This window comes from Primulina eburnea, chromosome 4 (assembly GCF_022965805.1).
Source record: "Primulina eburnea isolate SZY01 chromosome 4, ASM2296580v1, whole genome shotgun sequence".
Taxonomy (NCBI): Eukaryota; Viridiplantae; Streptophyta; class Magnoliopsida; order Lamiales; family Gesneriaceae; genus Primulina; species Primulina eburnea.
Window position 1 is genome coordinate 2,483,490 of NC_133104.1, and position 24,724 is coordinate 2,508,213.

At 36.1% G+C, this 24,724-nt stretch overlaps 4 protein-coding genes and 1 non-coding gene across 6 annotated transcripts; 3 read left to right on the forward strand and 2 right to left on the reverse strand.

Annotated features, from left to right (window-relative positions):
- Positions 1-515: 515 nt before the first annotated feature.
- On the forward strand, positions 516-3,288 carry LOC140830583 (ninja-family protein AFP3-like). The gene is made up of 2 exons (XM_073193974.1): positions 516-1,661; positions 2,495-3,288. Exons 1-2 carry the CDS (start codon positions 1,010-1,012, stop codon positions 2,902-2,904), a joined length of 1,062 nt encoding a protein of 353 aa, XP_073050075.1. The 5' UTR covers positions 516-1,009; the 3' UTR covers positions 2,905-3,288.
- A 2,879-nt stretch (positions 3,289-6,167) lies between these two features.
- Positions 6,168-9,427, reverse strand: LOC140829685 (uncharacterized). The gene has a single exon (XM_073192991.1). The coding sequence runs from the start codon at positions 9,013-9,015 to the stop codon at positions 6,346-6,348; it is 2,670 nt and encodes an 889-aa protein (XP_073049092.1). The 5' UTR covers positions 9,016-9,427; the 3' UTR covers positions 6,168-6,345.
- A 3,704-nt stretch (positions 9,428-13,131) lies between these two features.
- On the forward strand, positions 13,132-13,205 carry TRNAN-GUU (transfer RNA asparagine (anticodon GUU)). Its single transcript has one exon. It is a non-coding gene; the product is annotated as a tRNA-Asn (tRNA).
- Positions 13,206-14,496: 1,291 nt separating this feature from the next.
- LOC140830584 (protein root UVB sensitive 3) lies at positions 14,497-18,885 on the forward strand. Of its 2 annotated transcripts, XM_073193975.1 has the most exons (14): positions 14,497-14,745; positions 15,521-15,580; positions 15,670-15,708; positions 15,812-15,874; positions 15,962-16,018; positions 16,139-16,202; positions 16,503-16,586; positions 16,785-16,867; positions 16,955-17,084; positions 17,220-17,312; positions 17,681-17,822; positions 17,896-17,936; positions 18,018-18,205; positions 18,621-18,885. In XM_073193975.1, the coding sequence occupies exons 1-14, from the start codon at positions 14,557-14,559 to the stop codon at positions 18,717-18,719; spliced, it is 1,332 nt and encodes a 443-aa protein (XP_073050076.1). In that variant the 5' UTR covers positions 14,497-14,556; the 3' UTR covers positions 18,720-18,885. The 2 variants fall into 2 exon arrangements, 1 of the variants encoding a protein (XP_073050076.1); XR_012117649.1 differs by lacking the exon at positions 18,621-18,885 and having other exon boundaries at positions 17,698-17,822; positions 18,018-18,143.
- Positions 18,886-19,094: 209 nt separating this feature from the next.
- Positions 19,095-23,484, reverse strand: LOC140830585 (uncharacterized). The gene is made up of 9 exons (XM_073193976.1): positions 23,272-23,484; positions 22,335-22,455; positions 22,147-22,214; positions 21,976-22,035; positions 21,739-21,897; positions 20,478-20,624; positions 19,870-20,084; positions 19,550-19,658; positions 19,095-19,456 (listed from the first exon to the last, which is right to left on the reverse strand). Exons 1-9 carry the CDS (start codon positions 23,374-23,376, stop codon positions 19,376-19,378), a joined length of 1,065 nt encoding a protein of 354 aa, XP_073050077.1. The 5' UTR covers positions 23,377-23,484; the 3' UTR covers positions 19,095-19,375.
- Between the last annotated feature and the right edge of the window lie 1,240 nt (positions 23,485-24,724).

Below are 24,724 nucleotides of genomic sequence, written 5' to 3' on the forward strand. Positions count from 1 at the left end.
TTCATAGAAATGATTAAATTTATAGATTGTTTATGCATCATGAATCTCTAATTTTTATATTTTGTCGAAACATATTTTGATAAAAATATCTTAACAATCTAATTAATTGTTGGAGTTTAGAATTTAAATAAACTTGATTAATTTAAATTTGCATAATTATTTTGTAATATTTTCTTTAATTTTTTTTTTCAGAAATTTTGTAACTTATGTTGTATTATGATATTACAAGGTCGAGATTTGAGAAATGAAATAGAAAATAAATCTGGAATCGACACATAACCCCCGCCATAGAATTATTGTCGGATCCTCACATCAAGAATGCTGCGCCCGCACACAGGGTAGAATCTCCCATCTGTCAACACTTTCTCTCACAACACTTCGCTCGCGACACCACCCACAAGGACTAATTCAACGCCACACACACGTGTCGCATTCCCACCTCTATCAGTTCCGGCCACTTGTCCTTACCTAGTACCTCGCACACTTCCTCCTACGGAGTCAGGGGCCTTTTCGTCATTCCGTTTCCGTCCTCTCCTCCCTCTTTGTTGGTTTTGTTTGATTGTCACACGTACAAGCTTTCTATCCGCTTCATCAATGTCATTTTTCCCCGTTTCATTTTGATTCTTTTTGGAGAGTTTTTTAAATTTTTACTTGTATTTATTATGGTCTTTGTTGTTTGGGAGGCAACCCATTTTTTTTTTATTGATTTTTCATTACTGATGATTCATTGGTTTTCTTCTCTGCTGTTCTTGTTTTCTAATCTTTACCCTTTTTAAAGGAAGTATTGGTGAAGTGGAAGCTTGTGTTCCTATCCCGAAATCTTGCTTAAATTTTACACAAAAACGAATCTTGGAGCTTCCGGGGGCTAACATGCTGGTAAAATTGAGATTTTTCCATGTGAGATTGTGCGAATCATATCGTGAGAAACTTCAACATGCATATCTATATACCTTGAAGGTAGAAAACATGCTTCTATAGTTTTTCTTGTTTAAGTTTTTTATGCCTGTCCATGGGGGATGGTGATGTTATCAAGAAAATATTAACAACTAGTGATATGGAGAATCTTTCTTTGGATGTTTCGGTAAGCAAACTTTCAAGAGACTTGTTGCAGAGGTTTAGGGGTAGTGCTAGTGAATTCGAGGTATTGACAGAGAAGAATGAGGAGATTGAATTGAATCTTGGGCTGTCATTGGGGGGAAGATTTGGAGTGGACAAGAGTTGCAAGAGTTTGGTGCGCTCGTCCTCAATAGCAGTGTGTTCACCTGTTGTGAGTGTTGATGGGGATCATCCGAAATCGACACCGATTACGGGTCTGGTGAGGACATCCTCGCTGCCTGTGGTGACCGAGGAAGAGTGGAGGAAGAGGAAGGAGTTGCAGACATTGAGAAGGATGGAGGCCAAGAGGAGGAGGTCCGAGAAGCAGAGGAATTTGAGGGGTGATAAAGAAGTAGTAGGAATTCACGGCGGCAGTGGTGGTGGAAGTTTGGGCTTGGAAGCGGAATCGGGAGTCAAAAGATTTGGTTCATCCTTGGAAGCACGGTTTGGTTCGACTTCTTGGGCCGGTTGTGGAGGTGGAACTGATGTGTCTATGGCTAAAGCTGCATCCCCCGGGTCGGGAAGCTCGTCATGTGTCTCGGATCTGGAGGGTAAAATTCGACAAGGTAGTTTGATCTTTTGAATATACATAGCTGGCTATATGTTTCTTGGATTTGATTGCACATGTTTGATGATTGAGTTTTTGTTGTGTGGACAGCTAAACTATGGGTTGGATCCTGTTATGTAGAATTTTGAAGAAATGAATTATTATCAACTGCACCCTCTCAAGTATATTACGTTTTGTTTTCGTATGTAAACTACATTCAATGTTCTGTCCGAAACTCCAAATTCTTGATTGTTTTCTACTTCTCATCAGTCGTAGTCTTTGTTCCTCCTGCGGTACCGCGCGTTTTTGTGATATCAAGGGAGAACTTCGAATGATGGGATGACTTAGGATGTATTATACATGGATGATAATAGCATAATGATTTATAACTTTGAGTTCGGATTGATTACATTATATTTAGTTTATTTGTCAAATCTTTTTTCAGAGACACGCACCTTTATTATCCTGATGGAACCTACAATCTCGAATATTTTACTATCTGGTTGAATCTTTTGGCATTACAATTACGCTCTCGTGCCCTGTGTGTAATCTGCTTGACACTCACTGGAGGTAATGAGGTACTTTATCCGGCAAATAAGCGAATAACCCGTGGTTGCTACCACTTCAATCATTTCAAGGCTTCAGCTAAGAAGCCTCGCAATCAATTTAAAATTAAAGAGCTGTGTATCGATGATCACAATTGAGTCTCGAACCTGAAATCTCCTTCACTGTGATCTGATTTTTCGATATTATAGCTTGAACATACTGATTTTTATGACAAGTTCTAAGTTTATATTTTTAATATGAAACTTTTTTGTTTACATGTTTTTTAATGCTAAATATCTATCGCAGGATCGAGTGGTGAACCAAGTCCCACCAGCTCTCATCCATTGAAAGTAAAAAATCAAGATGTTGGTTCTTCCGTCACAAAATCTCCAGAAAATACAGGCAAAACCACTGGATCAGACGTATCTGCTAGTCCATCTAAGAAGTCTGACACCTCAAGAACCGCAGGACGGAGAGTTGGGACAAATGCAATAGAGGACATGCCTTGTGTTTTCACGGTGGGAGACGGCCCCAACGGAAGAAGAGTCGATGGAATACTGTACAAGTTTGGGAAAGGAGAAGAAGTTAGAATAATGTGCATCTGCTGTGGAAAGTTTCATTCGCCGGCCGAGTTCGTCAAGCATGCAGGAGGCACCGATGTCGATCATCCCCTCAAACATATAGTTGTGAATGCCTACGCTTCTTCACTATTGTAATGGAGGAGTCGAGATCGAAGCCCGGTTGTAATGGTGGAGTCGAGATCAGAGCGAGCAAGGGTTTAAGTATGGTCCAAAAGGACCTTTGTACTAACAAATTTTTGAGCTATCCATGTTGTAATGTTGTTTGTGGTGACGGAATAAAGAGAATATAAAGTCAAGCTTTGGAAATTGAGTTCGTTCAAATTGGATATTAGCGAGGAATGAGGATGGAAATTGCATGTTGGGAGATAAATTGCTATTTAATTTCCAGGATTTAATGGTCTATCAATTCTACAATACTTTGTATCGAAGCAAGACATAGATAGAGAAATTTCATTTAAAATATTTGGAGTTTGAGAGAATGTGTGTATTTTTCTCTAATTATCCATTTTTTATTTCTCACACCTACTATCAAATTAGTCTTGCTACTTGAGTCCTGGTTGATTGGAACAATGACCAAACCCCCGTATAGATGGGTCTGGCTGACCAAGTTTTAGAACAAAAAATGGGCATTCTTATTTCATTATTTTTACTTATTTGATAAATACAAGTACAATGTATTTGAAAAATTTAAAGAATTAAGAGATAAAGTAGAGAAATGATTAAAAAAATTATTTAAACACTTTGGTCTGATCGATGTAGATAATACTTGAGTACGGAATTCCAAGATTACCATATGTGAGAACTCGAATTTCCAGCATTTCAGTAGCAATGCAAAATTTCCAGCAGAAGATACAAAATTTTCAGCAGAAGATAATATTTCAGAAGCTGGTATTTTTCCAGCAGACATGTATTTTCCAGCAGACAGAATCCAGCAGCAGAAGAGCGAGAAAGCAGCAGACAGTTACTGATTCAGCTTGGACTTGTAACTGAAGCATTTAAAATAGAATCAAGGCTGTTAAATGCATATTATGACCATTAATAGGGAGCCTAACAGTCAGATTTCGGCCTATAAATAACAATCTCAAGTCTCTGAAATTGGTGTTACACAAATCCTGAGTTATCTCTTGAATTTTCGAGTTAAGAGGGTACTGAATTTCGAGCAGTAGAAACCAGTAGCGAGAGAAAGCATATTTACAGACTTCAACCGAAACCTCTAAGCAAACTACAGTAAGTGGGCTTATGTATAAATATCTTGAAATCCGTTTGATAATTCTGTTTTAAAGTTCAGTTTCTGCATGATTTCTGATATATGATTTTGAAGCACTGAAACTCCCTAGTGAACTAATGGTAGGAATATATATATTCTGAACATTTCTGAATTCTGATTCTGATTCTGGCCTCACCCCTTAGAGGAGAGAACATATAGGGGACTTATATCAGTTTAGCCATGAAATTCACTAACGTGTTCAGTGCTTACTAATTCTGATTTCTGTTCTGAAGCCTGTAAATTTCTGAATTCTGATTTCTGTTATGAAAATACGAGTTTTCTGTATATTATTATATTACTGTTTCTGTTGAAAACGATTTCGAAAACTGGGAGTTATTCCCGCCCCTGCTTACTGAGTGACAATCATATCACTCACCCACCAAACCTATCTCAGATAAGAACGAGGAAGAGTTGATAGAAGAAGAGGAGCAACGTCAGTTTTGGGGCTGGTGATGAAGATCGTTGTTCTTAGTTCTGATTTATGTTTTATTTTCCGCTGCATCTGTTCAGACATTATAATTTTATGGTTTTATATTTCCGCTGTAAAACATTTGTCATTGAGTTGTAACAGACAATGATTATTATGAATAAAAAACGGGTTTCTGAAATTCTGTACTTCTGAGGCTTGTTGTTTTCGAATGTCATATTTGAGAGCAACGCCGGTGTCAACTAACCTCCGTACCCGGGGCGTGACACCATAAAGATAACGAGATTCTCTCACAGTGGACTTCTCCCGCCACACCACACTTGAATGGTGTCTCAGAACATTGTAATCAAACATCGATGAACATAGTTCGATGTATAATGAATCACTGAATTGTCGTTATCCTTTTGGAAATATGTACTTGAGATTGTGGCATTGTTATTTAACAATATCCATACAAAAGAAGTGAACAAAACAACAAATGAAATATGATGGAGAAGCATCCCAAATATTCTTATATTATGATATGAGAATGCCCTGCTTACTTGGAGCAAAAATTGGGAGACAAGTTGAATAATAGATCTGATTTGTACTATTTCGAGTGATATCCAAAAAACTCCGTCGGATATTATTATATGATCCAAATTTTTTTAAAAAAAATAAAAACACCACCATTTTAGATAAGGATATTCTATTGGACAGTAAAAGTGAAATGATTTCAAGAAGTAGTTTGAGCATATGAGTACCATATATCATTTGTTACTAGATCTTCAAGGATCATCAGTGTTCATGCATGACATTCAATTTTCGTACAATTTAACTCACAAATTGAAGATGGTTGGTCGCAGAAGTTAGCCAGGATTAGCAGGCTTGCCGTTTGTGTGATCATGCATGTTGCACATCGGTGGTGACTTGTCTTCTCAACTGATGCTGAGTTATTGCTAGGAATCTCAACTGAGAGTGTAAAGTAAGTGGATTTGTACAACAAGATGATATAATTCAAAATATTTTAATGAAATCTTTTCATTCGCAAAGAAGTATACATTGATTTTCCTTCAAAATTCCAAGAACAAATCTTATGTTCTCGTTTTCACATATCTGCTCACACACAAACAATACTCGTTTTGAATTTATTCGTTAGTTCTTACTCATTATAGCTCATCGGTTTACATATAGTCATCGTGTTTGCTCAAAACATCTTCCGCACTTGGAATCGGTCCAAGTTATTTGATAGATTAATTGGTTTGCTTCAATATGCGTTTCATATGTATATCAAGATTGAAACAACTTGATTGCATTATTATTGAAGAAATTCATCATAAATGAGAAATGAGTTATTTTTAAGGCATTGTGGATTGAATCAAACTGAATTAATGGTTGGGAAATTCATTTATCAGAAGTTCAAGAGATGCATAAAACATTAATGGTGTTATCAGAAAATCAAATGAAATAATATATTCAAAACAAGAGCAACAACTATGAGATCGGCCAAATTTGACTATGGAAAAATTACTAAATTTGAAAAAATAATGAAAAAATTTAAAAGAAACAAAAATGGAAACATGCATTTTTTTTGCACGCGCACATTTGCTGCACGTGCACTTTTTGGCACGTTTCTAGTACGTACTAAATTTGGTTCTTGTGAATTTGAAATATGCAACTGGTACCTCTAGAAGAAATATTTAGATAATCATGTATATATACTTCAAATGTATGTATTTTCCAAAACTTGATACAGTCAAAACTCAAAAGAATAGGATCATTGTTTTCAAATCAACCTATTCCCGGTCATCTTTACTATAACTACATAATCAGAAATCTGAACTGATGTTTCATTCTTTCTGTAACAATTGATCAGTTCAGAAAATGTCCACCTCCTTGCAACTTAGCCAGGGACATGAGACTGAAGCGCCTTCAACCGGTCGACGACTTGCTTCATCGTTGGTCTTGAAGAAAGTGATTCAACCGTGCAAAAAATGGCCAAATGCAACATTTCCACAAGTTTGTCCTGAGGACCGTTATCCCACAAAGTTTCCACAAATGCATCCTTGATCCGACCTTGACTCATCATCAGGCATGCCCACGAAACGATATTGAAACCGTCTTCATGTGAGTAAAATGAAGGATCCAGAGCCATCTTATCCGACATTAATTCCAGCAGCACCACACCGTAGCTATAGACATCTGACTTAATTGATACACGGCCAGTCAAGGCGTACTCCGGTGCTATATAACCGTATGTTCCAGCTACACGGGTCGTGGCGTGAGTTTCGGTGATTGAAAGAATTTTTGATAGCCCGAAATCTGACAGATAAGCATTCCATTCATCATCCAGTAAGATGTTACTAGGCTTGATATCTCGGTGGACAATCCGAGGATTACATTGATCGTGAAGATAAGAAAGTGCAGAGGCTATGTTCAGAGCGATCTTGTGAAGTATGCTCCAATCAAATGTTCTACTTGATCGTTCTCTGATAAATGTAAGTAAATTTCCTCCGGGAAGGTAATTATATATCAAGAACATCTCGTCTTCGCTGGAACAGTACCCGATCAAAGTAATAAGATTCGGATGTTTGATTCGACCAAGGGTTCTGATTTCTGCATGAAACTGTGGAGCGCCTTGGTGCCGTTCCGCAGTGAGCCTTTTGACCGCCACCGTATTTCCAGGAGAAATTTCAGCCCTGTATGTTACACCAAATCCACCATTTCCAATACACATGGTTTGGCTAAAATTCGCCGTTGCCTGAACAATGTTCTCGTATGTTAAAGGTACACCAATGGGATTGAAAACTGAGATTTTCTTTGGCACAGGTGATGCAGAAATCTCGACCCTCGGATTCTGTTGATTCTTTCTCATACAACAGAATAATACAGCAACAAAGATGACAGAAAGTACACAAATGGCTGATGCAGATATAATGGCTCCCAAAATAAGGGGGGAAAGCCCGTTTATTTCACTTTTCAAATGGTGTGCTGATTTAGGAGCATGCCTTTTTGGCTTGTGACCTTTATGCTGACGCGGCGGTGGTGCAGATGAATGGACTGAATTTAAGGGACGGAAATGGTTTCCCTGATGAATGCTACATGTTATCCTTTTGTTGATAGCTGATGTTTCTAAAAACAGAAGAGTTCGCGAGTGGATCAATGGTATTTTTCCTGGTACTCTGTCACAATTCAGCAAATACTGGCAGATGAAGTTTCTACCTTTCAAATCAAGCACAAGCCAAGTATTTTCATTTCCGACATATTTCGCCACCAATAAGATAACCAACACTCGACCAAGTCTGTTAGGGTGTAGGTTAAGGTAATGAAGATCAAAGATCTCACCAGTAAAAAAGCTTCGATCTATATTTACCATTTTGAGCCTCTGACAACTACTCGGACTTCTTGGAAAACTGCCTTTGAAATTGTCACAGGGAGCCTGAAAAATCTTCAGCTTAGGAAGTTTTGTAATGTCGTCGCTAATAGAACCTTCAAAAACGTTGTTATCATTCAATTCTATGCAAGATAAATCCGGAGACGCCTCGCCACGTGGACATCTCTTGCTCGGAAGAACATTAAAGTGACTTGACAGGACAAGAACCGTTAGATTGACACAATTTTGTAGATTCACAGGTAAAGGACCGGTTAGGTTGTTGCTCGAAACATCTAAAACTTCAAGGCTTCGAAGTCTACCTAGCTCGTTAGGGATAACGCCATGTAACACATTTGAGGAAAGCAAAAGCGTCTTTAAACGGTTACAATTTCCCAAAGCCCGCGGAATTTCCCCCTTCAAGAAATTAAATGAGAAGTCCAAATGCTCAAGATTCACACAGTCATATCCTAAAGTACTCGGGACATATCCAATGAACCGATTAAAGGATAAATTCAACGAGCTTAACTTCTGTAAACGGCCAAGGAATCCAGGAATATCCCCATTTATCTCATTTCGCGCCAAATTCAAAATCGCTAAATCCTTACATTCCGAAAAGGAAGGTGGAAACTTCCCAAATATCCTGTTGAAAGCTAGATTAAGAACCCTCAGTTTCCTCTGAACTGAGAACTCGAATACCGAAAAGTTCCCAAAGATGAAATTCCCCTCAAGATCAATCACTTCAAGATTATCCAATCTCCACATTTCAACAGGGATTTCCCCATAAAGTTCATTGAATGGAAGTGATAGAACCCTCAGTTCTGTAAGGTTTCCAATAACAGGTGAGATTGTTCCCACTAACTTCCCATTTACTTCAGAACAATTTCTCCTGATACCAAATCCATGCCATGCTAACTTTGAATCCATAAAACAATGAGGAGCAAGAGAAAAGTTACCTCCTAGAGTCAGCCCTGTGACTCTGAAATTTGAATCACAGGAAATTCCAAACCAATAACAGTGGTGGGGAGAATCAGCATTCCAGCTAGCAAGCATCCCATTCGGGTCAGAAATCGATTTCTTAAATTCAAGAAGAGACATTTTTTCATCAAGAATTTGCCCATAAACAGACAAGAAAACGCACAGAAGAAGAAAACAAGAAACCAAACCCTTGGTTGCAGAAAACACGGAATTCTCCCTTCTCATTGCCAATGACACCGTTTTCCCACTTTTCAGGAACCAAAACACAACCCTTGTCAGAAAAGAAGGAAAATATATTCCGGACCGTTGCAGAAACGAAGATTGAGACGAAATTCGTTCGCTGTGCTTTTCCTCAAAACAAAAACTTGAAATTTGAAATGGGATGGAACCGAAGAGTGGGAAAGCAAGAGGAAAGGAAGCACAGCCCAAGAATCTTCAAAAAGGAACACCAAAAAATGGAGTCCGGAGACAGCAAAATCTTTCTGTTCTTGCAGAAAACTAGAGAATTTTGCTGGTATATGAAAGCAGCAGTCTCAATGGGTTCAGAAAAAGAGAAGATTTTTAAAAGCTTCTTCTTCCTCTCTGCAGATTTGCTGGTGTTTACTTGTTTGCAATGGTCAAATACTAATGTTGTCCATCCCAAACGCCCTTTAATCCACTGTTCTTTATAACGTGAAACAAGTGGGGCCCCATCTATGATTTAGGCAACGACACTCAATCTACAAATTTTAATTACACCGTGACATCAAAAAACTAATTTTTTTTTTTTTTTACGACGAATTTATTCTTCTAATATTACTCCTTTTTTATTATTAGAATATGAATTTATTATTAAATCTATTAAAAAAAATGATATTTTGAACATGCCGATAATGTGGGGTTCCATGGAGACAAACACTTGTACTACGTTAGCCGGCAATTGCAAGTGACGACACTCTGGTGGGCCCGCAGGCAAATCTTACACGTGGAGTATCTTTTGCGATATAAAACGGCGGATTGTTTGAATTTGTGCGGGATACGACGTCGTATGTTCATTGGATTGCCTGGGACCCACTTCGCGTGGGGCCCAGAAAATCCCAGATTTTACGTACTTTTGAGTTAATTTCGGTGACTTGATGTCTATTCACTTGTGATTACGGACATAAACCTTACAATTAACAGTGGGTTTATGTTATCATATTGCATATAATTATTAGATAATGAAAATGAATTGAAATCAAGAAATGGGTTACTCGAAAATGTTAATTTATATCTTTTAAAACATAAATTGATATCGTTAGATGGACAGAAGAAAACAAATGAGAAACTAGAAAGGGAAAATGTTTAGAGCATATTATTCGAATGGAGAAGATTTTCATCACAAGATTGCATAAATCTGGAAAGATTATCAAATTTAAGAGAGAAACAACTAGTAGGTACAAGAAATAAGGTGGAAATGATGTCCGAGTTAGTGGAATAGGTGAACGCATGATCAATAATCAAGAATTCGATTTATCTGATCAGCTACTTCTCGGACGACCTTGTCACACAATGCTTGTCAAGTGTAGTTTACTTGACTAACATGGCTTGTAAGTTATTGTGTTAGTCTGTTGGTTTATCAAGTACATAATGAAAAATAGTGGTTATGAATTCTCGAGTCATAAAAAATAAGGTGGGCTTCGTCATAAATATTTTGCAATTATATCCAATTTCAACAAATTCTAACCCTAGTAAAAAGAAAAAAAAATTGATTTTATGTGGTTCTTACAACTATTAAGTTCTCATTATCTCTTTGTAAAAAAGTGAGACCTTAAGTTTGTAATCTAGAAATCTACTCAGAAGTCATAAATGCATTGCTTTTTTCATTGAATGATATGGTAAAGCTAGTTTATTATGTATTTATTAGTATTTTGATGTACAACTTACATGCTTGTACAATGTTTTTCTTTTTTCAATTTTTTTGTAGTTTAATAATTTTGTTGTAATTAGCTTAATTTATGTTATAAAATAGGATAATATTATAATTATCAAAGTTATATACAGATTAATTCATATATATATATACATATCATTTTTTTGTAAGCCCAAGTATTATATATAGTAGAAGAGAACAATTATTCAATCTTTTTTATTCGAATGAATTCAATTGGCTCTATTTTTGAAAGTTTAGTTTAACTAATAACCGAAGCTAACGAATAGGGATTTGGATCCTCTACTGTGTTAAAAACACATCACCGAGTGATATGCACTTTTCATACGAGATGATCACATGATTATCTCGTATAATCTGACAACTTTTTAAATTTATCACATATGGTATTATGTCCACAAGATGATCACGTGATCATCTCGTGTAAAAAATACACATCACCAAATGTTGCATTTTCAACACAGTAAAGGATCCAAATCCAACGAATAGTCATCCCTAGCTACAATTGCTATGGGAATATCATAACTTGACCTACACTGAGATAGTTATCAATAAACATCTCAAGTATCTCAGTAATGACTTTAAGAGTAGGTCTATTATGAGACGGTCTTACGAATCTTTATTTGTGAGACAGATCAATCCTACCGATATTCACAATAAAAGTAATACTCTTAGCATAAAAAGTAATATTTTTTTCATGGATGACCCAAATAAGAGTTCCGTATCACAAAATACGATCAATAAGACCGTCTCACACAAGTTTTTGCCTGACTTTAAATAACAATAAGCACTATTTGGCATTTAGGATGTGATGATAAAAAATATATAATATATAGATGATAAATTCATATATAAGGATAATATAATGATTCTTCTAATCCGTATATAAGAACGACATAATAAATAAGAATGTGTAATCAGTTAATGTCTTATTTTTCGCAGCAAATGATGCTTTAACATGTTTGCGGAGCTACGAGTATGTCGGATGAAAGAGTTTATCCAAAACCATCAAGGCATGTTAAACAAAGACAAATCTCTAAAAACAACCCGGTGCACTTCAAAAAACGACTAGTTTATCAGCAACATGTTTCATAGTGACTTCAACTAGACTAACATATGGTCATAATCCAAATACACACGTCCATAGAGGAGTGATTCAATTTGGTATGATGAATTAGCAGAAAACTGTACAAACCTATTCTCTAACATTGTCCCGAATCATGTAACAAACCGTTTTTGGAACGAAAAACTGAAACAACGTTTGATACTTCTTCGGGTCACAAGACTGGCAGCGAATGCAACTGATTAACAGTGTTTTACTGAAGATGCTGCTTCTAAATTTTTTTTAAGGTGGCAAGTATGATTAAAACTTTATTTATTTTAATGTCCACTCTTAGATGCGCCATGGGAGTAGTGCCAAAGGTAAGATCACATTAACCAGGTATTAGACAATAAAACCAGATAACATATCATAAATGAGAGGGACAAGTAAAGCTCATACTTGGTACTCAACAGCAATGTGAGCAGGAATGGCATGAAAGACATGACAAACAAAAGCAACGTTTACTGGATGATGCCTTCACGGAGATTGGATATGCCATTTCAGAACCTGCCAAACTGCATTGAGAAACAAATAATTCAGCATGCCTATAAATAAGCAACAACATAAATGTAAGAACTGAAGTTGCATGTTTATGTAGCAAAATGCCCCAAGATATTTAGTGAAGCATACATGTAAGAAGAACCAAGACCTGGATGTTTTTGTTTTACATTTCCAACAGCAGCAGCACAACCAAGTGCTATCAAGACAGTGACATTTACCGCTAGGCCAAGAAGGGCAGTTATAGCAGCAGCTTGGCCATGATGAACACTTACAACAGCAGCTTGACAAGATTGGAAACTTGCAGTGACAAATTGGGCAAGAGGGACGCTTGCAAATTCGGCTCGGCCAGCACAATCTCCGGTGGAAAGTTGGCCAGCACGACTTCCAGTAGCAGTCTGGCCATTTACAACGGCATTTTGGGCACCTACAGCAGTAGCTTATGCAGTTTAAACAACTATTGGAGCATCTTGGACAGCCAAACGAACTACAAGAGCAACACGACCACCATTTGCAAATTAAATCTGACAATTTACGGCTACAGCTATAGGCCATTTACAGGACCAGAAGAGCCATCTACAATGGGAACAATGACACAAGGAACATGCAGACTTCTTCATTCTGTAAAACACAAAAGGGTATGATCTCGCAATCATAGAGAAATCTCGTATAAATTTTTTGTGTAATATTAGATATCTTAAACTTAATAATCCAGTGATATATATTTGTCTTTTGGAATTTCTTTGGCCTCTGTAAGATGCGGATTAAATTCTAATAAATGGGTTCATGTAACTTAACTTTATATTTAACTTTCCAAATCATGTAAATATAAGCTGGAATAGCTCAGTTGGTTAGAGCGTGTGGCTGTTAACCACAAGGTCGGAGGTTCAAGCCCTCCTTCTAGCGTATTTTTTCCATTCTTTTTTTATCCACACTAAAATCTCATCAATACTTTTAGCAAACAAATAATATAATTTTTTATATATAAATATTATGTTCACACAAATATTAGTATTTATTAATATAAAATACTTTATAACTTCGAGTTATTAATCTAATTTGAGGTAACAAAATAAAAAAAATATCATATCCTATGCATATTCAGCAAAGGTTTTCAAAAACCGATTTTTGTATTAATATTTACTTCTTTAATATCATGTTTTTTACTTACGAAAATATAAATTTCAAAAATAGAAAAAAATATTTTATAATAAAATAAGCAAAAACTATAAATCATTAATATATGAAAACTAATTTTTATTATTGCTGTTATTATATGGTTCAAAAGAAAATCAATATCATCTACATTTTTAGTAAAATAGTGAAATATTCTCTGCTGAACAATTTGCATATGACACAATTTAGGGCAAATAACACTTATGAGAAAACAACAAAAATCACATAATTCCTATAAATATCACATGATTTTTATGAAATAAATTGTATAACGGTTTTTTTTTTTTTTAAAATTTAAATGTAAAAATCCTGCGAATGAGAGAAACGAATCCTGCGAATGAGATAAACATGTTTGATTCGTTAAAACATAGAGTTGTAAACAATATGTTTCATTTTAAGCAAAAACTTGTGTGAGACGGTCTCACAGGTCGTATTTGTGAGATGAATCTCTTATTTGGGTTATCCATGAAAAAGTATTAATTTTATGCTAAGAGTATTACTTTTTATTGTGAATATGGGTAGGGTTGACTCGTCTCACGGATTAATATCCGTGAGACGGTCTCACATGAGACCCACTCTTCATTTTATATAATTCGATATATCGTTTATCAGTCATTAATCCGTGAGACGGTCTCACAAACACTCACTCTTCATTTTATATAATTCGATATATCATTTACCAATCGTATCTATTTTTGTTATTATTGTCGAGATAATATTTACCTATTGAACATATCATAATCGTATATTGATGATCATGGTGATTTATTAGAGTTATGAACCATATCAAAATAATTATATTATGGAAGGACTGAGTTGAAATAAACAAAATGAGGCAAAAATTTGTGTGAGACGGTCTCACGGGTCGTATTTGTGAGACGGATCTCTTATTTGGGTCATCCATAAAAAAATATTACTTTTTATGCTAAGAGTATTACTTTTTATTGTGAATATGGATAGTGTTGACCATCTCACGGATTATGACCCGTGAGGCTGTCTCACACAAAACTCACTGCCAAAATGAAGGGGACTTGTCGCAATTCTCGGGGAGAAAAGAACTGAGAAAAGCTCAGACGCTACGATGGAAGGAGAGACCAGTAAGACGAGGCTTCTCCGATCAGAAACGTCCGTTATCGAGGAATGGAACGGCACTGCTTCGACAAAGTTAGTGAAAACCGCCACCATCACGATTTCTGGAAACTCCGTTCAAAAATCTGCTCTCCGATTCAATCATGTTTCTCGTAGAATTCTCGACGCATTTGTTCCCGAGGTTCAGATTTCTCTATTTTCTCGATTTTTTTTTTCAGTTGGTACCAGAAATGTTGTGCGGGTGAGTTACGTTGGGTATAGGAATGGTTAGTGAATTAAATTACATTGCACGTCGAATCTCGTGACTTGAGTGCTATTGTGTGAGAATCAATTTCTAAACGAGTGATTTGATCGTGGTTCAGTAGCATTTATTTGCAGCCGTGCCTTTTTGCTGCTTGTTGGATGATCCATATCTGTCTGTCATACGGTCGTGCAATTTCTACATCATGGTTATATAGATGAACGATTAACGTGTTACGAAAATAAGCTTTTTTGAGTTATAAGTAGTTTTTCAGGTCATAGTTTGGTTACAATTAGTTCTGTGTGTTAGTGGTTACATTTGAGGAATAAGATGAAGGCCAAATAATTATAACTTCTCTGTTTTCCAAGCTCTCCTCCTTTTGTTCTGCATAACTTCCCCGCTTAAACCCCTTTAGTCTTCTCAATTACTGTGGTTTAGCACTTATACTCCTATTAATGTGTTAAACTTTTTTTTGATCTATTTTTTTTCCTGTTCCTTTGGGATCAAAACCTACTAATTCAACCTGGAATTGTCTTTTTCGGAGACAAAATGTTTTCTTTATGTGTTTTATATTGAAAAAATTGGATCTTTATCCAAGCAAATGTCAAAGAAGCTAATGCCAAGAACCATCTGAGTTTAAACTATATCATCCTTTCTTATCATGCCTGATTTCTTAAGAAAAAGAATTTGTTGGTTTAAAATCTTGTCAATGCAGGGATTCCCAAGCAGTGTGACTCCTGATTATGCCCCCTTTCAATTATGGGACTCTTTGCAGGTTGGAAATTAACTGACTTCCTTCTTTTCCAAGTTTGGTGACTTACCTTTCAAACTGCCAAGAGTTATTTATGGTTTGTTATTTTTTAGGGCCTTTCAACTTATATGAGAACAATGCTATCTACCCAGGTGAGATATGCAATGGATTGAGGTTAAGACTTAAAACTTATGTCGTGCCTTAACCCATTGGTTGCGCTTATCAACATTTGTTAATTACTTCAAGTGGTTTTAGGCTCTCTTAAGTGCTATTGGGGTTGGCGAGAAATCTGCTACTGTGATAGGGGCCACATTTCAGGTTTTTGGAAAGTTACGAATTTTATGTGGTAATGTATAAGTTCTTTTATTTTAATTAATGTATAATGTTCTCGGTTTTGAGTTTCAGTGGTTTCTGAGGGATTTGACTGGAATGCTTGGAGGTATCTTGTTTACATTTTATCAGGTATTTAATTGCTTTTTATTATATACTATACTACTTAAAGTTCTTGGATGTTGAAATGCATAAGCAGTTGATGGTCTGGTAAAAGTACAGCAGCTAAAATCTCGTAATCCCTTTCTCTAGGGGGCAAATCTGGATAGCAATGCTAAAATGTGGCGTCTTGTTGCGGATCTTATGAATGATCTTGGTAATAGTATCATCTGAATTTTATTTGGATTGCATGTTAATTTTTTGTAAATCTACTAGATTATTTTTTTGTTCTAGCCTCTAGGAATTATTTGCAAATTTTCATTGAATTGATTTTGACTGGTATTCTTTTCCTTCCAATTTTAAGGAGTAAAATATATTATGTTGTTCAGTTTTAAAATTTGAGTTGGAAACTCACCCTATCGCCGACATTGTACCTCAGCCTTGCACATGGAGAGAGTGTGACTTTTAACGTTATCATTGTCAACATTTTAATGCTTGAACATGAACTTTGTTGCAGGGATGTTAATGGACCTTGTTTCGCCTTTGTTCCCATCAGCAATTTTGTTTATTGTATGCTTAGGGAGCATATCGCGATCTTTTAGTAAGTTTGGAACTGGCACATGTATTGTTTTAGTTCATGACTATGCACGACAATTTTGTTTATATCACCTTAACACGGAAATTGTGCATTTGGAGTTATTTTTCTGTCTTTCTGTCATGGAAGTTTGATTTTACTCTACAAACAAAAACTCAAGTAAAGTTGTTTTCCTTTCTCTTTTTGTGTCATCCTGCTACTTAGCTGGCGTTGCCAGTGGTGCCACTAGAGCTGCTTTAACACAACATTTTGCACTTCAGAACAATGCAGCGGATATATCTGCAAAGGTACCATGCATTTTGATAAAGAAACGAATTCTCTGGACATCAATCTTAAGTGCAGCCATCCATGTGACTGTTTGCTTTATGTGATAGGAAGGAAGCCAAGAGACTGTTGCAACTATGATTGGAATGGCTTTAGGAATGCTCCTTGCTCATATTACTATGGGGCACTCACTTGCCATTTGGTTTTGTTTTCTCTCTCTCACCATCTTTCATATGTATGGTTAGTTTCCGTTGACAGTTTTCGTGCTCAGTTCTATCAAGCATCATTCCAGCTGCTTTCTCGTGGCTTAATTTAAAAACCTCATTTGCATTTATTCACTCATATATGTTATGTCGTTTTTTGTGTGGTTTACAGCAAACTATAAGGCTGTTCGCTGCCTCTCACTTTCTACTATAAATTGTGAAAGAAGCTCTATTCTTTTGTCACATTTCATGGAGACCGGTCAAGGTCAGATATTGAATCTTTGGAACTGATTTTTGGAAACACAATGTGTCTTTATCTTGCTTCTCTTGAAGTGCTCGTGAAATTCTCTAGATTTATGCGTGCACATTATGATTTATTTAGACTGTTATTACTCGTTCATTTTCAGAAAAAAAAATCTGTAATTTACTGCCGAAATGAATGAATTATATTGAACTAATAAACTTGTGTTTGCAAGGAAATTCATTCCTGCCTTCTCTGTTATAATAATTGATAATTTTTAGCTTTTGTCTCCAAAATGTTATGTGATGGATCCAAGTATTGAAATTTGTTACCGCGTTTATTTTTGTGCATTCAGTCACATTGACGTTAGATTTCTCTGTGCTGGATGCAAGTTCTTTCTCCCAAACAGGTCTCAGTGACGGAGCATGTTTTACCACTGTGGATGACCTCGTGGACAGAAAAAAGTAGGACTGAATATTTGCACCCACGGGTACGGTTAGGTGTTCGGCCATCATCACTTAACAGCAATGAAGTGTGAGTGCCAAAATCTCCTCTGGAAATGCATTTATGTTGTCTATTTAAATAAATTTATTTCCGTTGCAAACAGGGTGGAGCTCTCTCATTTGGCTGGCTCTTACTATAGTAAAGGTTAAAACTTCATATGGACCTTCCTTGGCATTGATGTTAAAACCAAGAATCTCGGCTTCTTAGCTATTTTTCTATGTGCAGGAAAGTATATACTACTTCAGAGAAATGATAAAATTAGTGTCATTATGCACAGAGATTCGATAGCAGCAGATGTCTTACAGGCTTTCATACATGCTCTTGTCTTGGTAAAACTTCTCGGCGAAAGTGGATCTGGGCATTTGGAAAGTCAATCGTGGATGTGTAAAAACTATGAAACCTTGATTGTGAAGGTATCTTTTAACTAAATTTATGGGGTGTTATCTCTCTGCAAATGGCCGGTACAAAGGGAAAAAAAGAATAAATGCCCCATTTGCTGATCAGGTTTCCGCTGGTTTATGCATATTTCAAAAGGCAAATAACATAAGATTTCTGTTTCTTCTTACCTAAATAATTTCCACCTCAAAGTAATTGTGTATCTAAAATGCTTCAGTAATTGATGTTTATCAATGGCTAAAAGCATGGAAATGTGTTGCTGCAGAGAGATTGAATTAGTTGTTAAATGACATATTTTAGCGCAAAGACCGAATATCCTACTGTTTTTGCATTACTTCAGCATACAGATATACCTTTTACACCACATTTATAAAAAAGATGTGTGCATTATCTCGAGTTATTTATGGTTAGCTTTAAACTTCATTCTGGCAGCTTCAATCATCTGGATGGAGAACAGAACGTCTTCTATCGCCCTCGGTTGTATGGAAGGCGAATTGGTTTTTCAGTTCTTCGGATGAAAAACTTGACTAGGTGATTTCAAGCATTGCCCGTAGAAGCTCGGTTCTCGTTTCTGATTTCTAATCACCAAACATGATTTTTTCCAGACGAAGAATGAAGATATGTTAAAGTAACACTCATAGCTACAAGCACTTCAGATGTATTACTATGTTTGCTAAATGGATACTCCTTACACATTCTTGGACGTGCTTCCTTATCATCATCCTTTTTATGTTTCAACGACAATTTAGCTGTAACACCGAGACTGGAAATGGTGCTAGGTTTGTTTTAAAAAAAGGAAAAGAAAATAAATTGTGTTCGGTTTAATTTTATTGTTTAGGGAAAATTTGTAGATGTAAAAATAATTTAAGAAAATAAGTTTGCTCGAAATATCTAATATCCTTAGTAGATACACTTAATTACACTTGCATACGATTGCTGGACGAAACTGCAACGATATCATGCTTGATTTAACCAAAAAATAGATATGGGTACTGAAATTGACCAAAAAACAGAGTACCTAAGCTGCCATAGATTTTCTTTCTTGTAATGAAACACAGTGTGCATCCAAACACTCAACATTTGGTCCCACATATGAAGCGCAATTTCAAAAGATTAAGACAATAATTACAGCCCATTCTCCACCAGAGTTTGAGTTCTTCGTTCATTGGTCAGACCAATGAGAATATCTAAACTTCCAAATTTCCGTTCTTTTCTAAGTCTTGTAAAAAGTTTCCGAGTAGTCTCTGACCTAGAACCATGTTCGGTATCTGTAACAAAACATTAGAAGCTTAAAGAAAGTAGAAACTTGTTTGACAGGGTACGAGAGAAGAAGTTCAAAGTCAAAAATAAGTGTCACTAACCTTGTTACCAAAGTATATTTTGGAGTTATTAGCAATTGCTTGGATGAATTTGAGTTCCAAAAACTGAGGAGTCAGCATCAACTTGTTTACTTCTGCTTCTCTCATCGTCCTTCAAGGTCCAACATAGCATTAAAAAGGTTCTTTTCGTTATTTTTAGTTAGAAAGATAACACTTGATTAAAAAAGGTCAACAAGAAAGTTTTGGTTCAAATATAATAGAAGTTGACACATGCAATGTCATTACTTAAGACCATGCACATTCTCAGGAAATTCCATTTTCCAGAAGTTTCAGAATACAAAATGGTAAGCGAGACTTTTTACCGGTAAAAGTTGGCATCGGCCAAGCTCTTTTCACGAGCTAAATATATTGCATTAGAAATTTCCTCTTGTCTCCTTATGCTATCTTTCTCCATCAACTTCTGTTCCATCTGAATCTTACTAACATGTGCATGTTTTTCAGCTTCGCTTACGGCAATTTTTTTCTGTGTCTCTGCTTCCTTCTCAGATACTCTCTGTTTCTCCATCGCAATCAAGACCTATTATTGCATATACGTTAGAACCAACTACAAGGTAAGGTTACTTGAGCTCCAATGTCCTACGGTTTAATCAAACAATGATTTTCTCGACATATGAGGGATAGGCTCCTGAACACTACTTGGTGCAATTTTATTTTGATGAAAAATAAAACAGAGAGTGTTCAAATTATTAAAAGACCAAAACATAGAGTGGATTAGGATGACCTTTCACATGAATCAATTGTTTCTGAACTTTGCACTTCATGAATATAAATCACCTAAAAATCTAAAAGATGCCCACCTTCCAACCATTGTTGGAGTTTTCATTTTCAACTAGAAATTAAAAGTTAATATTCAACCAAAATAAAAACCACAGATGGAAAAAATGGATAATAAACATGCATAAATACATACCTTGGTGCGCTCCTCTTCCATCTGTACGAAATTCCGCCTTATACTATCTGGAATGGTAGGTTTCGTGACCCGCACACTAATAATTTCAATACCAGGTGCATATCTTGTGCAGTCAGCCTGAAGAGCATCTTTCATTTTTTCATCGATCTGAAAAATTGAAACGATAGACAACTTAACCCCGCAAATTTAAGGTCTCAATAGCGCATTTTGACATTATCTAGTTAAATATAATTAGAAGGGAGAGACGAAGAAAATCATGAGTTTCTTTACTTTTATTTCTTCTGCACACCTTTGAATTACAAATGCGCGCTATTTTTTTTTTTTTTTTTTTGATAGGAAACTATTATATTAATATTAATAATTCAAGAATTACAGAGAAAGGTGGACCAGTGATCCACAATCAACGCCTGTAATCTAAAAAGAAAAAGTGAAACTCCTAGTACGCATTAACAAGAAATAAAACACCAATCCCTAACAAGATCTGAAAAAAATAAGTGCTTAAACGCCGGTATAGTCAGAGTCCATCTTGCCACGCGGATTCTAATTGTTTCCCATAGGTTAAGTGGCAGTTCTTCTTCATCATTGAATAATCTGTTGTTGCGTTCGAGCCAAACGGACCAATATAAGCAGTGAATAATAATGCACCAGAATTGTCGAAGATTCTTTCCTATAAGGTAGCCATGTTCCGTAAGGAACATGTCTCTTGAGTTGAGAGGAAATGTCCATTGAAATCCCAGATGTTGCGCGCTATTTACTTGAGCTCCTTCTACTAATTCTTCTGACATCTTTACATAAAATTTGTATTTCCACCCACCATAACAATTTTATCCAATAATACCCATCCACTAACTATGGCATCAATTTCATAACCCTCCCATTGAATGCGCATTTGACAACAAATCCGTCTCATTAGAACCTTAATATGAAAAGTCCATGTGGGCAAAGAATCTTAAAGAAGGAAAAAGTATACAAGAATTCTTGTTTAGTAATCACATTTGCCTCATTAAGATATATTCAACCTGTCAGGTCTTTAACATGCTACTGTATAGGCCATACAGAGAGAAATGAGCTAAGTACCAAATGCAGCTAGTTCAAGGAATGATCAAGCAAAATACCCTTCAAACATACATTCATAGGTATAACTAGGGTATGCGTTAAGGGAACATCAGAGTGAAAATCACCTAAAAATGCCTAATAATATGTGAAAAATAACCATCGACAAGTTCGCCTTATCAATCAATTTTTTTGGAAGGTAGTTCACCTGATCAAACATGTCGATGTAAACTTGCTGAAGGGAATGGCCACTGCAAAACTGATTGATCTCGTGATGGATCTTGTCATATATCCATGTGTTGTCGTATTGGACACCATAGTTGAGCAATGTTTCATACACATAGTCCTTATGAAGACGATTAACAACCTGAAGGGATTCTGAGTAATATTTATGTGTTCAAATCATAAGTGAGAGTTTTTAAAATAAGCAAGAAAATAGGATCACCTCTATCTTCTCAAAGTTAATCATCACGCCTCCTTTCGTTCCACAAGGAATATCCCTAACCTGCTCAGTATAATGAATATTTTATATCGAGAATCTACAGAACTTTAGAATCTCAGAAACTTTTGCCCATCAAAACACACACAAAGGAGATAGAGGGAGCAGCAAAGTTACCAAATCTGTCTGTAAGGTTACTTGAATAGGCTCAAAGTGAGTTATAATTGGCATTTTGAAATGAAAACCTTCATTCAAGAGATGCAAATTAGAAACAAGAAAGTAGAACGGAAAAAGCTTTTGTTTTGTGAGAGAACTGCATGCTAGCTAACATGAATGCATCACTTGGTGGTGGATGAAACCGCTACCTGGATTCGTAATGGTATTTTGAAGGGCACCTCCAATCCAATAAACCCCAACATGACCTTCTGGAACTTGATGCAAAATAGAGAGACTTTGCATTATTGTTGATTGTGATGGAACTATAATCTGCAAACAATTTGATGTCATATCATGTGTTTGGAAGCTCACGCTTAAATTATCAGCCTCATTTCTACAACTTTGAATCAGTAATCAGAAACCATCATAAGAAAATAATTTTTTACTCTTCTTTCACATACAATACACTTCATACTTGAATACCTGAGTTGAACTCTAAACTTACATATTGGAATAAGGGACGCTTCTCCACACTCTACAGTGGCACACAATGGTATCCACAATAGAATCTCAAAGCTACCGCCTACCAGTTTTTCTCATGACTAAAACAAGAATCATAGTGCAATACATCTTAAAGGGAACCCAACAGCCAACCCCCCGCTTTTAGTTTCATCATTTAAGGAAATGAAATATTAATATCACAATGAAGTTTCAATCCACTTAGCTGCTGCCAAACAGATTGACATTAACCTGGTCCTCAACCTTAAACCCTGTGCTAATTCCTAGCTACTCCACCAGAATAAAACTACTCAAATTTCGACAGCAGGGGTGGTTTAAGAAACCAGGTACATCAAACACCTTCTTCAAAACTGTTTTACATCCAAACAACTATCACATGCTTTTAACAACCAGATAATGTTGCCCATACCAGACACTGCTTCAGGTGATCCGATATAACAAATTTCCTGATATTGTATTAGCCGCTTTAGTAAGAAGCGGAAATTTACAATAAAAAAATTCAATTATCAATTATGGAATTTTTTATCTGAAAACAACGAGATAACCTAACAAAAGGCACCTTATATTCCTTTTAAGGAAAAAAAAAAAAGCAGTAATGAAATAACGTAAGCTAAGTAAGTTTGGTACCAGGCTGGAGATGCCGATGAAGGCCAGTAGAACAGTAATTATGGCGGTGAAATCTCCGCCTCCACCTGCACGTGCCGGAGGTCTCGGCGGTTGCTGTGAGTCCATTTTGGGAAAGGTAAAATAGGAAATGGTGTGCACGAAGGAACGGATGGGATTCCTGTAGGTGTTTAGATATCCTGTCCACGAGTCATTAATTTCTTGGAACAAAAGCAAGCATAATTTCCCATTGCCACTTTTGGCAAATACCTAATGTATATTAAAATTTTAATCCTTTTTATAAAATATACAATTGTACTGAAATACATTAATCTCAATTAAGCTTTTGTTTTATAATCTATACTTACCATAATTAAAGTTGATGAACGTAAGCAACTAATTTTTGTCAATATTGATATCTGGATCTAACTCAATTTCAAATGTTAGCTCAAATTAAAAAGATGATTGTTCAAGTCCATAAATGCAATACTCATGAACTCTATCTAATCGATACCCTTCAAGCTCAGAAATGAACAACTGGAGTGTGAAGATATTAACGGGTTGAGTAGTCCAACACATGACGATGAGTCTGAGCTCTGAAAGTTTGTTAAGACTAAGATTTGGACTTAACTCAATAAAAAAAAAACTAGCTCAAGGGTGAGGATTGTTCAAGTCCATATATACAACTCTCGGAAACTCTATCCAATCGATGTGAAACATCTTAACAATTTTGGTGTAGTAATATGTTTTTTAAAAAACAAAACAAATACTCATCTTTTTATAATATTTTATTTAATAAATTTGTAGCAAATCTATAATCAGGCTCAAACTTGAGCATAATTTAAACAAGTCATTGCTTTAGGTTCCATGTGACTTGGCGCAAAAAAAAAGAGGCATTAATATGTGTATATATTTTTTATTATTTAGCCTTTAGAACCCAAAATAAATCAAATTAAGCTCACTAAAACCTTGTTATAAATAATCTCTTATTCGCAAATTTCAACTGTCTTTTTCAAATTTCAATACTCAGAACTCTCCCTAGTTTGCACTTTGCCGTAGCCGATTTCGAAATATCAATGTTTGATTCAACATTCAAGTATAACTCTTCAACGGTCATCAAAATTTGAAGTTCGACACATTCTGCATGCATGGCTTGCACTGATATTTTAACAGATTTTTTTATCCAGTTTTTTGCTTATGAAAATTCTGTTGGATAAATGAATAATGAAGAGTGAGGAGTTGTAAAAGAAAGTGAGATGTCTTAATGTGACTTGTCCCACATTGAGAAATCACACGCGCGCTCGTCTCGTCTCGGGTCGGGTCGGCATGGTGCACGCACTCGGACAGAGCTAGGTGCGCCATATCCCACACGGATGCGCGCCTGTCGCTGGAACTGTTGCATGTTGGACATAAAAGGGCGTGCGGCTGCGCAGCTTCTCGTGCGGGCGCGCAGCGCATGCGACAGAATGCTGCGCGC